The sequence below is a fragment of the Diorhabda sublineata genome, chromosome 1 (assembly GCF_026230105.1).
Source record: "Diorhabda sublineata isolate icDioSubl1.1 chromosome 1, icDioSubl1.1, whole genome shotgun sequence".
Classification (NCBI taxonomy): Eukaryota; Metazoa; Arthropoda; class Insecta; order Coleoptera; family Chrysomelidae; genus Diorhabda; species Diorhabda sublineata.
In genome coordinates this window covers 31,476,801-31,495,443 of record NC_079474.1, presented here as the reverse complement: position 1 = coordinate 31,495,443, position 18,643 = coordinate 31,476,801, and the positions used below count along the sequence as shown (strand labels likewise).

At 31.4% G+C, this 18,643-nt stretch overlaps 2 protein-coding genes across 3 annotated transcripts; both read left to right on the top strand.

Annotated features, from left to right (window-relative positions):
- Nucleotides 1-1,391: 1,391 nt before the first annotated feature.
- On the top strand, nt 1,392-11,193 carry LOC130446960 (uncharacterized). Of its 2 annotated transcripts, XM_056783535.1 has the most exons (6): nt 1,392-1,500; nt 3,039-3,342; nt 8,139-8,255; nt 8,779-8,875; nt 9,844-9,985; nt 10,046-11,193. In XM_056783535.1, the coding sequence occupies exons 3-6, from the start codon at nt 8,151-8,153 to the stop codon at nt 10,242-10,244; spliced, it is 543 nt and encodes a 180-aa protein (XP_056639513.1). In that variant the 5' UTR covers nt 1,392-1,500; nt 3,039-3,342; nt 8,139-8,150; the 3' UTR covers nt 10,245-11,193. The 2 variants fall into 2 exon arrangements, with proteins under 2 accessions (XP_056639513.1, XP_056639505.1); XM_056783527.1 differs by having other exon boundaries at nt 1,392-3,342.
- A 4,890-nt stretch (nt 11,194-16,083) lies between these two features.
- On the top strand, nt 16,084-18,334 carry LOC130444202 (acylphosphatase-2). The gene is made up of 3 exons (XM_056779261.1): nt 16,084-16,245; nt 16,653-16,779; nt 17,984-18,334. Exons 1-3 carry the CDS (start codon nt 16,146-16,148, stop codon nt 18,096-18,098), a joined length of 342 nt encoding a protein of 113 aa, XP_056635239.1. The 5' UTR covers nt 16,084-16,145; the 3' UTR covers nt 18,099-18,334.
- Nucleotides 18,335-18,643: the final 309 nt, after the last annotated feature.

The following is an 18,643-nucleotide window of genomic DNA, read 5'->3' as shown; positions in this document are numbered from 1 at the left end:
TGGTTTGTAGTAACTGCGCAACTGAGACCGGATTCAGCTTTGGAGGTATCCGTATAGAGAATTAGGTCGAAGGATTTTTTATGCAGAATTTCTAAGAATGATTTCTCTACAAGGACGCCAGGGGATTCATGTTTATTGTAAATGGTAAGTGAGGTATCTACTATGGAAATATATTTGGTCCAATGGGGAGAAGAAGGCAAAGATAGTGGAAAGGTCTAAGAGAAGCTGGTATTTTGGAGTAGAGGAGCGAGGAATTGAGGGTTAGAATTTACAATTTTTCGTGAGTTAGAAGGTACGGAAGAAATTGTCGTCTTGAAGACAGTGGTGGCTTATTAGCTTTAACATTGAGATTAGCGGCGGGGCTTGAGCAAAAAGCACCAAGGCAGAGGCGAATAGATACTTTTTAAAACTATTCAACACCAATATAATATAATGCTTATACAACGAGAAACGTTAATACATATTTTTCATTACAATCACAGTTTAACAACAAAATCATTGGTTATAGTGTACGAAATCTTGTCCATTAGCTCTGACATTTCTTGGCTTTAAATTGATAGTAAATAGGTCTTCACTCTTTTCCAGTAAGAAAACATCTCTTACCTAAGCAGTTTTACGCTAGTAAAAGTGAAAGGTAGGTTTGAAAGTGTACTCTTTCCTCAACTAATTCTGTTTCTAGATCATTAGGGTAAAATTTATTGTTTCTGTTAGAATCGATGGTAATAACTCACTCATTTTGTTATAGGCCTCTTGCCGCTTTACTAACGCGGATATGAGATAACTAGAAACATGTTAACTCTGAAGAAATCCCTCGTAGCCATTCGAATATCGCTTGTTTCATCGAATCTTCTTATTCGATCTATTTTTCCATTTCTCTAGTATATTCTTTCTACACGCTGAATTCCATTGCCATGAAAAACTGTGCGTCTCATCAAAACTCATCTTCTTAGTTGTAATTTTTCCGCCCTAGACTACAGCCTGTTAAGCCTGCTGGTAAATCCACCACTGCACATTCTTATCAATGTTAGATTATGTTATTTAGGACATTGTACAAATTCTAGTTAAGGTATTTTGTATATATTCTTAGTAAATTATTCCTTTCACTATTTTATCTGTATATATACATATATAATGTAATAAATGAACAATATTACGATCCTAGTGTATTATTTTAAAGGAAAGTTCGTGATTCTATGCCATTCGGCGTATATTTGTAGTATAAACTTGATTGACAGTCCTGATAAAATGCATTTGACATTGAAAGAATATAATAATTTTTCCCTGGAGAACGGAACAGAACAGATGAAAAAAAATTAGATTCTCTTCATAATTACATCCTGTTAATTACGAAACGAAATGAATTAAAGCGAGGAAGTAGTAATAATTTAAATAGTAGCAGATTTGTTCATTACGTCGTTAATATTTTGCATCTGAAATAAAAAGGGGAAATGATAATATTAATAAAAATCGAAATAATAGTTTAAATTCACCAACATGTAGGTAAGTATATTTATGTATTATATAAACATTTCCTTTAGTTTAAACTATTTATATGTTATAGCACAAACAGGTCAATAGCTTTAGTTTCCTTTGTATTGTTAGCTCAATCTATTATACTAAATTTCGCTATTTCATCCTGTCTTGTGTCTATTCTTCCCATCTTTCGAAACCAAACTTCTTTATATCTATTTCTACCTTTTTCTTTATTGATCTTCCTTTTTTCTTTTTACATTTTCCTCCGTTATCAATATCTTTTTCGGTATTCTGTAATTATTCATTCAGGAGACTTGTCCCAGCAATCCAACTCATTACAACCTTAATACCTGGTAGGTAATTGTTGGTTTCTGTATTTGTTCTTCTCCAGATCCCTTCAACAGATTATAGCCCTCCAAAAATTAACGATTTCCTCCCCCAAACTTTCGGCTTTTCGATCATTTACATAGTTCGCAGCAGTTTTTATGACTACTAGTGTCTTGCTACCCGTTCCAATACTTTTTCCCACCACTTTAATTGTAAGATGGGTTTTAGTATATTAAAATATGCAACATTTATATATTGGGTATATGGGTATCTTATTTTTATTTTTTTTTTTTTTAATTGAATCACAAGGTTTGGTTTCACTCAAACTATAAAAACATCGAGCGCTACTATCATATTTTAAAACTGCTGCAATAAGCAAAAGACGCTGCAACGACGTGTCTTGGAATTATATTTCTATGTTTTATAGTTTCTGAGATACGGTAAGCAACTGAGCAGTTTGGTATTAAGAAATTTATTGTCTATATAGTAATAATAAAAAAATGGCGACAAAATACAGAAAACAATCTTGAAGGTGGCTAAGTATTAATACGAGGATGGTCCCAGAAGTACTTGGCCTGATCTAAATATGGTGGTAACTACTTGAAAAATACTAGAAAGAACACAATCTTTGACAACATCAACTGCACGTTTGATTTAATCCTCGAAAAGGTCTCTAGGTGAATGGACTCAACTGAGTTTCAAAAATCAAGTGGAGCTCGTGATCGTAAAGGTCTCTGGAGTGATGGACATTGTTTCTTGGATTATGCCGAATTTAAGAAGTTCAAAACAGAGAAGGAGAGCTCAGTTGTCTGTCTTCTTATAGTATTTTCAAGAAATTGTATTCACACAAGCTGCAGGATATGATTTACATAATTGTGGTGAAAAAAATATATTTTTAACGTTCATAGTTTTCGAGAAAACGGGTTTTTTGCATTTTTCTCGAAACATGCTTTTGTGGCTTAATTGCTTTCGTTTTTATAATCTAAATAAATCACCTACAACAATGTTATTACTTTCAAAACACCCTGTATAACTAATTAAGTCTCTGTCACGCGATATTAAATTCATTTCATTTGAATTTCAAAAAATTCTTATTATATATAATATTGTTTTACAAGTGCAAATATCAAGCATATTTTCTTGAATGTTTTTAATAAATTCTTAGAATTGTTATTTTGACGTAACCGTATCATTCAACTAATTTCGAGTGAATTAATATATGAAAGATTTAATTTTAGATTCATTATAGTGGAATATTTGGTTTTGTAAATACAAAAACGTGTTTTCGTTGATAAATATATACAAGTTGAAAATTTCCTAGTTTCCTAAATTGAGGTGGAAAAACCCTGTATACTTCGCATCAATAGATTAGATGCAACAGTGGGAACGTGTTTTGGTTATTTTAGAAAAGTACCTCGCAAACAAGCGAGCTCGACACTACCACTAAACACAAATCAGGGAGTTCAAAATTTTTAGTCTCACTTTAGATTCTGTAGGGGCGGTCATCTTTAGTAAATTGTGTATAATTCTCAAGATATTAAGGTACGTACGTAATATGTAGAATATATAATTTATTTAAGTAAGTTATAATATGTAATAATCAATTTATTATGCATAACTTTGAATTAATTGAATCTAACAATGATACACTAATAAGTCTTAATGTATTAAAAAAATTGATTGTTGTTATTGTGGTCACATTTGGTGGACATTGTCAGACTTCGAAAGTGTATTGATATTGAGAAAATATAAAATAATTATATGATCTGAGGCATATTTATTTTCTAATCGAGAGGTTTTTGTGGCTCATTTGTAAAGCCTGTGAATCATCAAGAGATCTTTCGAAGTTAATGTGATGTTAATTTAATTAGACAGTGGTACTGTCTTTGGAATAGTTTTCTTGTTCAATTTTCAATATGGAAATCTAATCTTATATAAAACATAACATTATATACTCATAAACAAAGACAAAGGTCAAAATATAAAAGATCTTGCCATTGCATCATGGCTGCTACTGCAACTAACCGAAGCAAAGCATTTTATCTTCCACTACCATTTTCCACAAGGTGCTTCATCTACTCTCGTCCTTAATAAAGGAAAACAAATGAATGCCAGTAAAAATCTCAATTCATTAAGATTTACAAACGAGAATGAAAAGGTTGATTTTAAAAAATTGTGTTTACAGTTACTTTAATATTGGGTTGTTTTTTTCCCTACAATTCAACAACAATAAACAAAGAAACATAACTGATTGTTTGGTTTTGTGATTGTGCGGTTTACTTGGATCGTACAGTTACATGGACTACTACTCCTATTCTTCCCAACAAAAGTGGCAAAACATCTATTAGGACTAACGTCAAGCAATGGGGATTTTCGATTCGCTTTTTTAAATGAATACAAATCATTCTTTTATAATAATTAAAATTCTTCTCAATTCTTGTAGAAGAAACATTAAAAGCAGGCACGGATATAGAATCGTGCATATTTCTTCCAACGGTAGTCCGTTTAGATGTTTTGCCACTTTCTCGGCCAAAGTAGCAGTATATTTCTTCCAATATCAATTGCAGATTATAAAAACTCTTACCGACAATTTTGTTCGATCTACCATAGGCGTAGATAACTCATTTTATAAATTTATTATTTTTATAAATACATACTTTTAAAATTATGTATATCTTACGCAACAAAGTATTCGGGGTCTTCTTCATTATACCACCACCACCAAAATAATAATAATAATAATAATAACGACGAAATACAGTGTTTTAGAAGAAAAACAATTAAAATTAAGGCGCAAAAGGCGAAAAAAAATTATATTTTCCAAAAATTCTACATATATAATCCCAAAAAAAATCACGTTAAAATCATAAAATTTATTTTTGAAAAATATATGTAATTAAAAGTATATAATATTTCTCACAATTTTGTATCGAAATCAGCAATATGTTTAAGAATCTGTTCAAAAGAGTCGACATTTTTATATCTGGAAAAATACAAAAAAACTTAATATCTTTCCATCCCTATACTTCCATAATAATTTTTATTTACCTAGACCTCCACATGAACTCACACTCAGCCTCTCCCAACCTAACCTAACCTAACCATTTTTTTATGTAAAATAGTCTTCCACCCCCATCCAGACACTTTTATTATTCATACTTCGCAATTTCCGTGGTGGTGGTATAACCAACAACCTAACCAGTATTCGTTAAAAGGCAATCGAATCAATATACATTGAACGGCATTATAATCCGTTATTTAGACAGATGCACTTAATTGTAGTCCTACTTGGAACTTAGAAAAAACCATTATTATACCTCGTTAACTTGCTTCAACTGAATATTAAATCATAAAACGTAAATAGACGTGTAAAATGTACCTGCCTGTAAAGGAGTTTGGTTTAGACAGTGTACCAGACATGGACTGACCTCTTTTTGTACCGTATTCGTATTTATCTAAAAACGAAATTTTAGAGCAAAATCTTTGAGGGGAAAATAAATTCTTTACAAATAAAACATAAGAAAAAAAACATGGTGATACAACATACTCATCTTCTTCTTTGATAACATGTTCAACACAGTTTTTCCAAAGCTGTTAGAACTGTCTTTGCGAGTTCCACAACCTCTTTACTTAGTTCTGGAGATTGATTACATTTTCGTAATTCTGATTTTACGTTTGCCTATATTAATTCTATAGCAGTTCAATAGCGAGGAAAATTTGGTACAAGCATAGCCCAATTGCATCGAAATTTCGTGAAAATATACAAGCTAAAAACCTGTAAAAGTGAGGTATTTTCTTGAACTAGTATTTAACAATGCATTAATCACTATCAGTTTGATATTTTTTTTTTGTTTTGGTCCTCACAAAATGGTATCGAAATCATAACTTAATAATTTATAATATAAACAAAATTTCAATGTACAATATTCTATAATCAATATTTATTCATTTTTATTTTACATTTTACTTCAATTTAATTTAGTGTGTGACAGTTAGAAACTATTAGTATTTTTTTAATGCTGTTTAATATAGAACATTCAAATTTATCACTTTTTCGTTCATATAGTGATGAATTGAAAATACAGTGGATTTCCATTGCTCCTCTATCAATGCGACTGACAAATGGTAACGAAGTTCGATATCTGTGGTCGCACGGAGCTCCTAAGGTACCGCCAAAAATTGTGTGTTAACAACGACTTTACGTAAAGTTTTCAAATACTCTCGTTCCTCTTGCGCTATCAATTAGTTTCCGAATTCAAATCCTGAACTAAAAAATTTATTTAAATGCGATCGAGTACTTTTTGAGTTTATCCATTTCAAACCAACATACAATTAAACAAATAAAATTCTTGTATTTTTGTAATTAGTTTCATATGAAAAAGTTTTTTTGTTGAATCATTTCTGGCTATCGTGGTACATATAATTGAATCTTTTCGAAAATATATCATTTCAAAACAACATTTATCGGCATGAAATTGCCAAGGTCGTCTAAATATCGATTGCTTAAGAGCGAATAACAAAATAATAAATTTGACATTTGATAATTCAAGTTTCTCTGAAAATTTAGAAAATACGCCAGAGGCAACACATTAATTATCATATTGAGAGTAACGTTAAACAGTTTTCATATAAATAAATAAATTAGAAACGTCAAAAAATAAATTGGTTACTGAACATTGTGCATTCGCGAATTATATTTATGGAAAGTTTTCACAAAGAAGATAGTATAAACTTTGTACCGTGTATGCTGACAAGAAAAAGTTTTTGCAGAGGATTCATATCGCGAAGAACCAATTCAACAACTGAAAAAATAAAAAGAATACTCATGTTTGTGATAAATATTTTATTAATCAAAATGATCCAACAGTAAAGATGACACAGATCTGATACCAGCAACTAAAATAACTATTGATTATGATATAGACGTAAATCTATTGATATATGAAAATGTGATATATACGAGGATGGTACCTGACCTGATCTAGAGATGTAGTAGTTGCTTGAAAATACCACCGTATTAACCGTATTAGAAAGTACACAATCTATACAGCATATGGGAAAAGGAGATTACATTGAAAAATATATAAAAATATATTTTTTCCAAAATTTTCGTGTTTTCTTTGTTGGACCAGGTACTTCTAGGACCCTCCTCGTATAAGTATCTTTTTTCTTTATTTTAAAAATATGAAATATATTAGTCAATTAATCAAATTCTCAAATAAAAAACGAGAATTGACAAAAATATGCTTAAAAATTTGTGACAACTACGAACCTTTCTATGGGTATACGAGGATGGGCCCAGAAGTACCGAGAAGAAAAAAGTAGATATATTTATATTTCAACGTAATCTCCTTTCAGTTACAAACACTTCAATGTTCAATAATTTCGATACCCTTTTTAGAATAAGAATCGTCAAGCTCCTCAAAATTGCCACTAACTGCCGACATTGTTGGAAAATGTCTGCCAAGTCTGGGAACAGAAAATTATCCGAAGTGGCTAAATTCGGCGAATAGGGTGAATGAGGTAGCAAGTCAAACTTTAATTAATCAATGTTGCGACCGTTTTCCCTTGATTTCTTTACTCAAACGTTCCAATAAGTTCGGATAATACTCGCCGTTGATAGTTTTTCCTTTTTCTAGATAGTCAAAGAAAATTATCCCACTTGCATACCAAAAAACCGACGCCATGACCATGCCTGCAGATGGAACGGTCTTCACTTTATTTGGAGCCGGTTATCCCTTTTCAGACCATTATTTTGATTGTTCTCTCCACTCGAAGGAAATATCTTCACGACGCTGTTTTACTTCCATTTTGTGCAAACTCGGCATCCATCTTGGGCACAGCTTCTCATGTTCAAGATTTCAGTTAATATGCGATATATCGCATTTTTTGAACTACCTACTATCTCTGCTAGCTCGCGCACTTTCAGTCGAAGATCATCCAATACCGCTTTGTGGATTTTCTTGAATATTTCTGGATTCGTCACTTCATTTGGTCGATCACTGCGATTCTGGTCTTCGCAGGACGTACGGCCTCGTAAAAAGTCTGCTTTAATATTTGTTGAACGAATGCCTTTTAATTAAAGTACATAACGATTACCAATGTTTTCCATGTTGACAAATTCACTGAAGACGTTCACTATTGACGGCTGCCAAACAAATACTAAACAACGTATAGATTGTGTACTTTCCAATACAATGGTTTTTTCAAATAACTATTTAGGTCGGGCCAGATACTTCTGGGACCTTCCTTGTATTTTCATCATCAGAAACAGTCTTCTGTTGCATTTTTTAAAGAATGTTACTTTAGAGAAACCAATAAACACTTATATTTTTTAGGTGTCACAAAACATGTTGTTTCAATACATCTTCTTATCCACATTCGTGCTTGGTATACTTGGACAAATAGTATTCCCAGAATTGCCCAGACAAACTATAGACAGTGATCAAACTGAGGTATAATTTCAAACTCTTCTAAAGGCCGACACACACATGACCGCATCGCTTCCGTATTGATCGCTAAAACTCATTTATCCACACCTAAACTGTCTTATATTTTTCAATTGAATTTAGTACCCTTTTCGATGCTTACTAAGCTTCTTGCTTAATTCTTCTACCCACATTTTAATATCAACATACCAACAGCTATCATTAAATTATGTACATCGCAGCTAGTTAACCAGCCGGACAAGTTGCGTTCCTGATGTGATGTGACTTCGGCAGTAATATAATGCGGTGGTTTGTGTCTCGACCTTTAGTAGCAGTGATGGTATTTAAACTAAAAATTTTGTTCAACCAATGAGTTCATATATTTTGGTGCATTGAAACGTAAATAATTCCCATTAGCTAAACTTCAATAGATACTTGACAAATGATTTCATCAATACTAAAAAAATGTATGAATTCAAACAACAAACTTTTATTCTAAGGACACATTGTAATGGAAAAACAATGTACATATAATTTTGTTTATGTTAAGGATAGAGTCCCCTTGTATGCTCCAAATCGATGTCCAGAAAATCAGCTTTATTATCCTGGGAATCAAGCCCATGACTGGATATGCGATTGTGGACCTAGTAAGTTACGTTTTAGTCACAAATATAGTTTAGTGTCGTCTTTAAAGGTTAATTAATATTTTTATCATAATCCATCTCAAAATTGATTCGCTACAACCTTTTAAATTATTGATAAAATTGCAATATCGCTATAAAAAATTCACTAGATAGTTTGATTTGAAATAATATTTTCAAGAGGTTTGCATGAGTGTTTTTCAAAATTTTCCCTGTCAAAAATTTGATAAAACCTACTAGAAACTAAATTAAATAGTATTCTTCGGCCAAATGGAAAGAATAAATTTTTGTATATTCAGGCACAAGTTATCAAAGTATTTATTTAAACCCATCGTCTGTCAACACTAAATACTAAATATTAATGAATCCGAATCCAATTGGAGTCCGCTTAAAGATTTGTAAATATTTCTTTAGAAATAGATGATTAAATTTAAATTTGGCTACTTTCTCATAGATAAAACTATGATTGGAATCTGAAATTTAAAGTAATCTATGTAAAAACAACTGTCATATTCTTCAATTACGGCTATAATAATTTTGAAATTATAGTGCTGTTCGTAAAAATGTTTACCAATAGATTTGAGATTATAATTTATATTTTATTGCAATAAACAAATTCTACTTCATCAAACTGCTTTTATTATTCCTTTCAACTGTTTATTTTTATTTTAACCTCACTTTTTAAGAAATGTTTTGTCCACCAGTTTATAAAAGCAAGAAATGTAAATATATTCAGTATTATAGATAAAATTTACTTAAAATAATTCTCATATTTTATATAATGAAAAGTGATTATGGAATCTCATAATTCTCAAAATCGTTTCCCATATTCTGTATTAAATTCAGAGAAGTTCCATAGAAATAAAAGACTTTTCAATACATTAATATGAAATTAGTTACTTATTTAATAGGTTGCGATAGCATGTTATTTGTCGAAGAGAAGTATGTACTCAAGTTTATAATATTCATTTTAGCTTACATTTACTATCCACCAAAAGATTTTTGTTACCCAGCGTATCGTCAAGGGCCATGCAATAATGGTGAACACCTAATTATACCCAAAAGAGAAATAATACCTAGGTGTGTCCCGAACCCTTGTAAGGAGGGCTTTGCCAGGTGATTATTTATAAATAAAAATATGCATTATTTAGTTGTTTGTACTTATTTCAATTACAGATATGGAGGAAAATGCTATGAAATGGGTCAACCAAACGGACCCTGTCGACCAATCCAAGAAGGGGGAGGAATATTTGATGTTAATGCAACAACTCTGGTGGTGGAATGCTTAAAAGGCACAGATCGACTTTCTTTATTCGACTTACCCAAGATATGTGGTCCTGGGAGCAAGAGAGATAAAGAAGGAAGATGTAAATAAGCTTATACTACTTGTGCTACAAGTATTATTACACAGAACGATTTTAAGTATTGAGGATATTTTTAAAAATGAGTGAAATTATATTTTAGTAAAACTAATTTTAATGAACATTTGCTTAAATTGCAAATAATGAAATTTGTTAGTATGAGGATAGTCTCAGAAGTACCCGGCCCAACAGAGAAAACACAAAAATTGTGGAAAAAAATTTATTGTCGACCAATGTTTACAAATTCACTGAAAACGTTTATTTATTGATGGCTGCCAAACAAATACTAAAAAATGTGGCGACTTCAAATTTGAAACATATGCTGTAGGTATACATTGTGTTCTTTCTAATACAGTTCATAGTTAATTGTGGGAGGTCAAAGGGTCGTTGGGCACATAGACCTTCAGATATGCCCTTCGTATCTCACTTGCCAATGTCCTTTGAGAAGCCGATCAGGCGCTTTAACTTGAACTCTTGAATGACGTGGTCTGGTTAAAAGTTCGCCCACTAGTCGGAGGTCCATCTTTATGTGACTTCGCTCTTCTCATGTTAGGTGTCTCTATCCATCTCTGCCGAACACGCTTTGCGAGTACACCGTCGAGAGATGCGACAGCAACGCTCTTAGTCACACCAGGGATGTATTCTGGTCCCTTCGATAAATTCGCCGATCCCAGTTTGGCGAGTGAGTCCGTCTCGTCATTGTCTCTGTTGCTCAAGTGTCAGGGCTTTCTAATACAATGGTAATTTTCAAGCAACTACCACCATCTCTAGGTGAGACCAGATTCTTCTGGGACCATCCTCGTATAATACCAATTAAAAATTACCAAAATATTTCAAAATTATTAGATTGACTTTTGATGATAAATTATAAAAAAAGCATTCCTTTCGTTTAATATTAATGACTAATTGTAAATAAATTATATTTATTGCCATTAAATAGAATTAATAAAACATTTCTTTTCTTTTAGAGTTTTTTTTTGAGATATATTATTTTCCAGTTTTAGTATTTATACAATTGAATCATCAGCAAATATTGTTATATTGAAATTGCAGTGATGTGTCTAAACTTTCAGCCTGCTGTTTTTCAATTAATTTTCAAAGCTAAATGTCTATTAACATATCCTAAAACAAGAATTGGAGTTGGACTAACTATATTTCGCCAGCTATCATAAATTTGACAGATTTGTTATAGAATAAGGGCCGGTATACACGGCAACTATAGATCTATAGAACTGCACAGTTCATTTGCGCAGTGTTATCGATCGTATGTACAAAAATCGACGCAGATCTTTTGATTGGTGCAAGCCATCGGAACAAGGTTCAAAATATATTCGATAAATCGTTGTCTATCGCGTTTACACAGCTTTATCGTAGTGTGGTACTGGCCAGTAGTCGGGCCAATCATTCAGTTCGTTCGTAAAGCTTGGTGTAGGCCAGCGGTTCTTAACCTATGGGTCGCGAAGCATATTTCTTGGGACGCGCTGAGTCGAACCAAAAAAATAAATACATCAAATAATAAGTAATACCAACACCTCCTAGAAGAGTTATTCCCTAATACAATGTTTCGGTTTTACCGCTCTTCGCGAATGGTCTTCCGGATGTGACGTCCAATCTTCTAGGAGGTGTTGGTAATACGCACGCCATTGCTTTGCGTGCGCGCAGACTCAGTAAGCTCTCTGTCAAAAACTCGTTTCTGCGTATTGTGTTGTGAATAACAGTGAAACGTGAATACAAGCATTTTAGAAACAAATTTTGTCTTATTATTAATAGTGGAGTGATCAAGCTGCAGTGCGTATTGTAAAATTGTAATCGCCCTAATAATGGCAAACGTGAATACAAGGAAGCATTTTTAAAATTAGGTTTTACTTGCATTTATGATCGAGGAGTGAACAAACGTGTTGTGCAGTGAAATATTAAGTAATGAATCGATGAAACCGAACAAACTTAAAAGACATTTTGATGCAAAACATAAAAATTTTTCCTTTGAGGGAAAAAAAATCGTACTTTTTTCGAAAGAAAAGAAGCCCATTTAAAAAGACAGCGTTTGGATGCACCAAGTAGTAATGGTTTTATAAATTCTGCCAAACAAGCTACACTTGCTTCTTTTCATGTGGCTTGGCATATTGCAAGACAATAGAAACCCCATAATATTGCTGAAAAACTTATAAAACCTGCTGCCATTGACATGGCACGTATCATGTGCGGAGATGAAAGTTCAAAGAAATTACAAAAGATACCATTATGAAATGATACAATTCGTTTACGAATTAATGATATGTCATTTGATATTAAGAATCAACTTATTTCTGCTATAAAAATTGCTGGTTTATTTAGTATTCAACTGGATGAAACGACAGATGTAAGTAAAGATGCTCAACTCATGGTTTACGTGCGGTATCCAGGTTTAACAGATATACAGGAGGACATTTTATTTTGCAAACCAATGTCAACAACAACTAGAGGTGAAGATATTTTTCTTACGGTCGATTCGTTTTTTAAGGAAGAAGGATTAAATTGGAATCAGTGTTTCAGTATTTGCACAGCGGTGCAGCTGCCATGATAGCATCTCAAAAGGGATTTTCGACAAGAGCAAAACAAATGAATCCACAAATTATATCGATTCATTGTTTGTTATATAGACAAAATCTTGCTTCAAAAAAATTATCACCCGAATTATGTATCGTTTTGGATGAAATTGTTGCGGTAGTCAATCTTATCAAATCAAGAGCTCTTAACTGTAGAGTTTTCCGCAAACTGTGTTTAGAATTTGGTGCAGAATAGGAACATTTATTATATTATTCTGAAGTTAGATGGCTGTCCCGGGGCAAAGTTGTTCAAAGAGTATTATCATTGCGGACAGAAGTCGATTTTTTTTAGAGAAAAGAAACACCCATTAGGATCTAAATTCTCAGAGTTGAAGTGGATTACTCAAGTTGCTTATTTGTCGGATATTTATATTTGAAATAAATAATCTAAATACGTCTATGCGATGACGTAATCATACTATTTTTGAATTAACTGAAAAAATTACATGTTTTAAAAATAAACTCAAATTATGGAGAAATAAGGTTGAAGTAAAGAAACTTGCTTCATTCCCGACTCTTAATTTACTTGTTGAAGACAATAATATTGATTAATCACAGATTTTGAAATACAGAAAATTATTATTAATCATTTAGAAAAACTAATAGCAGACTTTGATCGATATTTCCCTGCAGACGATGTTTTCAAATATAATTGGGTTCGAATGCCATTTAATTTTGATGTAAGTAATTTGTACGAGGAGTTTGTTAATATCAATCAATTTCAAGAACAATTAATAGAAATACAAAGTGACCAAGCACTTCGATACAATTTCTATAAAAACACTAAATCTTTATGTGCTTTCTGGTTAAAATTAAAAACAGAAAAGCCAATAATTGTTAAAGAAACCCTAAAAGTATTATTGCCCTTTTCAACAACATATATGTGTGAGGCTGGTTTTTCGGCTCTGTGTGTAATCAAAAACAATTACCGGAACAAGTTAAATCCTGATATAAGGTGCTCCTTGACAAGCATTCAACCGAGGTTTGAAGATCTTTCAAAATGTATTCAAGCACAAGGTTCTCATTAAAACTGTATGACTTGCATTTAAAATTTAAAAGACAACATCTGTATTGATATTTCTATTTTTTTAGGAATAACTAAATGTCAATTATTTTCAAAAAGTTATAAATAGATTTTAATTTGGTCAATAAAAATTATTAATTAATAATTAATTAAATTTTCTTTGAATCGAAAAGTACTTTTGTTTATCTTTATTATTAAGAAAATAAATAAAAAATTTGTAAGTTAAAAAAAATAATCATCGTAGGATTGAATATTTTTTAAAAATACGATCTAAAATAAAGCATTTTTTTTGGGTGGCGACATAAACATATTTCTCAAATTTGGGTCGTGGCTTAAAAAGGTTAAGAGCCACTGGTGTAGGCGGACGATTCCGTGCACGTTAAAACGTGTCGCCAGAAGATTATAGCGGAATCCGTAAGTTATTGGAAGATTTTATCCAGTGCTATAAAAGTGAAGTTTGCTTGAGGAAAAAGACAAATAAATATTATCACAACCGCAACAAGAAAAATGCTGCGTACGATAATTATTAAGTACAAACCTATTGATCCTAATGCCAATAGGGAGACTTTAGGAAAATTTCAACTCGTTTAATAAATTTATGTATGACTTTCTTTTAAGAATCCAATCCTTACACCACACAAAACGTGATTTTCTTTTCTTTTTGCCAGGCTAGTGCAAGCGCTACACCGTCTTCCATCACGAATGACTTGTTTTTCTTTAGAGTTTAGAGAATTCACGATCGACGCAGATATCGTAGATAAACTGCGCAAATGAACTGTGCGGTTTGTTTGCGCAGTTTTATCGTTGCCGAGTATACCGGCCATAAGGCATTAATTTGTAATTTCAAAGAAAATAATTAAAACGAGTTTATTTAAATTTAAAATTTAGGTTCTGAAAATATAGTTAAATTGATTGTAACAGTCACTAGGATCATAGACTATGGATCAATTAAAATTATAAATTATGTGTTAAATGAACATTTAGAATATGGACAGCTACTCAAAAATACTTTTATTCAAAAACTGAAAATTTGTGAATGTGTAAATATGGTTTACATGATACATGAGATAGTTACGAATAGGGAATTTAAAGAAACATTTAAATAGGAGAAGAATAAGTTGAACATTAAGCTCTTTTGTTTTTTCTGTCTTTTGGGCAGTTTGGTCCATGAATGGTGTTGTTTGTTGCTTATTGAAAAGAGAAACAGAGAATTTACAAATCCTACATGTGGAATTGAATATAAACTAAAGGTGAATTTTATTTATTCGTACCGATAAAAGGAGCAATACACATGTGTCGATAAGTACCTAAAAATTTTGAATTATCTTCGTACCGCAGCTTAAACGGGTCACAACCACACTTCTGAACTTTCGTCTGATAGTTCTCACGGTCATAATGATCAATATCTCACTATATACCCCCAAAAAAGCCATACTTCAATAAACAATGCTCCGGTATGTCATCTATCCTAGAAACGCATCAGCAACATGGCCGACGCCTTGTTGTCATGACTGCTCAATAGATGGTGTTCGTATCGCGTCACTCTGACAGGGCCTCGTGCTCTAGGTTGGTAATTCCCTCAATTTAATTGATCTGATGCTCGATTTCCTGTGGTTGTTGGATCTTACTTCATATTCAGAGCCTCTAAAAATGTTCTTTGAGCTCATAAGAATATTTTATTCTTCAGATATAACTATTCCATATGTTTTATGTTTATTGCTCCATTATTTTCCTTTTTCAAGTGTTTTCAGAACCAAAACATATTTTGATTCTCTGGATAGCCTTCTTCCAATTCCAATCAACATCTCTCTTTTGTTCATTGTCTTTTATTATTCCTTATATCTTTCTTATCCTCCTGTTGTTTTATTTCTTGGATAGACTTGTCCATTTTTTTAACTTTTCGACTCCAACACTTATTGTTGAACTACTTTTTTTATTTGTTGTTATGCTTACTGCTTCACATGTATACAGAATTCTATACCATATGCATATTTTTCCTCAAATCAATGACCTACTCTTTTGTACAAAAATATGCTTGATATTATTTTTATTTCATTGGAATGTATGTATCATTTAGACATTTTGTCTAAGAAAAAATTCATTATATTTCGGTCTATCCGATCCTGGCAATCAATATTTTAGATCCCTCTGATGGAGCAATAAGCAAAAATTAATTGGTTGCATAACATCCAACAATTGTTTTCAGTGGTTAAAAATAGTACATACCAATGATTGTTCCTTAAATATATTTCAGTATCAGCATTAGACACCTACAGTTTGAATTGATTGAAAATTTCTCTCTTCCAATGTCGGTTGGTATACAAAACAGGGCTTATTTAGAACAAAATATGAATTTCGTTGATCCTTTAGTATCGGTTGAGTTCGAGGTTTTTGGAAAAGTACAAGGTAAGTTCTTCAGATCAATTCGGTAGTTTATCTAAAATAACGTTATAAAAAATAGATAATATGAAACTTTTACAGTGTTAGAATAATACCTAGTCCCTAATAACTTCTAACGCAGGGCAACTTAAATTTTTATCAAATCTGCTGGTGGTGTATTCTTGTAAAATTTAGGAATAAGAAACTAAGGTACTATTCAAATATCTTCCAGGGAAATATTTGACATTATTGAAATATATTGATGGTACTTCTTATTTATATTAAATTGAAAATAGTCCTCTCTAGATCGATTCACTTTCCATTACCTAATATATTTATCTGTGTAAGTAACTTTACATTGTTTAATAATCAATTTTTTACTAGTAGTACTTTCTTTAAGAGAATTAAATGGAATTATCATCAATTCATTGTAGGTGTATCTTTACCGAAATATTGCAAAGATATGTGTGAACAATTAGGGGTCAGTGGTTGGGTGAAAAATACTAAAAAAGGAACAGTTCAAGGAAAGCTTCAAGGAGTTAAATCGAGCATTGATCAAATGTAAGTGAATTTTATTTTTTACCAGCTATTAGATATATCCTATTCCACCAGATTTAAATACATAAGATTTTTTTGACTACAGAATAAATTCTATAAATAATCTTAGTTTATTGAAACGAATGAAAAAGTTCATTAACTTGAAACTTGTTTGGCATGTTTAAACAAACTTGAATAACAAAAATAATTCCTCAAACTGCACAAAATTAATATCATTATATGTATTTTGAATATAAATGAAATTAGGTTATATCCAATTTTTTAGTTTGTATAATGTGCTTTATTTTGGAGGGTTTTGAAATGCATGGAACTGAGATTATTTTCAAAATATCATAATTATTAATATATTATTTAAAAGCTTTACCATAAACCTCAACATAACCTCCAATTAGAATTAGACATTCCATTATATTTATTTGATCTAATGACCGATTCATAAACTTGGATTTCTATTTGCCGTTGACGTTTGCTGTTACAAAATTAGAAACATTTAAATACATAAGACCATTCATAGTTGCCGTTTGACGTCGCTGTATGCCATTGGTGACTTTCAACATAACGAATCTTAGCTTTTCCCGTCGACCCTTCGTAGCAATAGAAAATAACCAATCACATCCGTTTGTGTTTATCATGTTTGTCCCAATAAAAAAACATCTTTGTTATTTTTCATAATATCGTCCATAAACGGATTACGAACAAAAACAAAAATATCACAACAAAAAGCAGTCCACACACCAAAAAGAATAATAAAAGTTTTAGGTTAACGATCAGCAACGAATACGGTGTAGAATTTGCTACGAACGTCAACCGGCAAACGTCATCCGCGAACGGCAACGGAAAGTCAAGTTTATGAATCGGCCTTAATTCATAATTGATAACATTGGGCACTTCCAAATAAGTATAAAAAAACAATGATAAAAATTTATTTCATTATATTTATTTTATAGTAACACACAATTCTTTATCAGTTGTGTTCACAACAACAAATATACTTTCATTAATAAAAAAACAACGATAATATTTACGTTATATATAAACAGAACTTTGCAACTCGTTTTTGGGCTGAAAGCCAAATCGAATCTTATTTATTTCTAATACGTTTATAGCTGAAAGTTTCTTTACACTTCAAGCGATGAATAATATATACGGGAAGATACAAAAGTAGTTCCTTATATTTATCAATCTTTCCTATATTTTTATTTTATAGGATACACTGGTTAACAAATGCAGGTTCGCCTGGTAGTCAAATAGAAAGGTGTGAACTTAGCAATTGGCAAAATCTTGCAAGACCAGACTACAAAGGATTTCAAATTAGGTTTTAAGATTTTTTTTATAGAAAAGGTTAATTACTTGATGAGCTTCTATATTTCACCTATGAGCTAGATAGTAGAGCTTGAAAAAAAAATAGTAGATCTAAACTATTTTCTAAGTAGGTTCATTCTGGAAGTTCATTTTAATTATTTTTTATATAAGTTTCATAAGAATCTACTCTAAGCTATACTAAAAAGTTTGTTATGTATGTGCTAGATTTTTATCAATAAATAATTTTTTGTTGCAATCGTAGTTTTCTTTATCTACTCAAAATAATCAAAGAAATACAAATTTGTGACTCTATTTTTTTTGAACATCGACGATATAGAAATCTAATAAAGGTAGACAAAAAATAATGTTTTTATTGAATATAAATAACGCAAAGTCGTATATATGAAAAGTGATGGATGAAATTTGTTTTTTCAAATTTATTTTTTAAAAATGGCAGTGCTGAGGAAAAATCTATTAGAACAATGTTAAAGGCATTATTTGAAATCATCCAATGATCATTGAAGATATTTTAGAAGCTTTTTAATATTCGTAAATAAATTGTGAA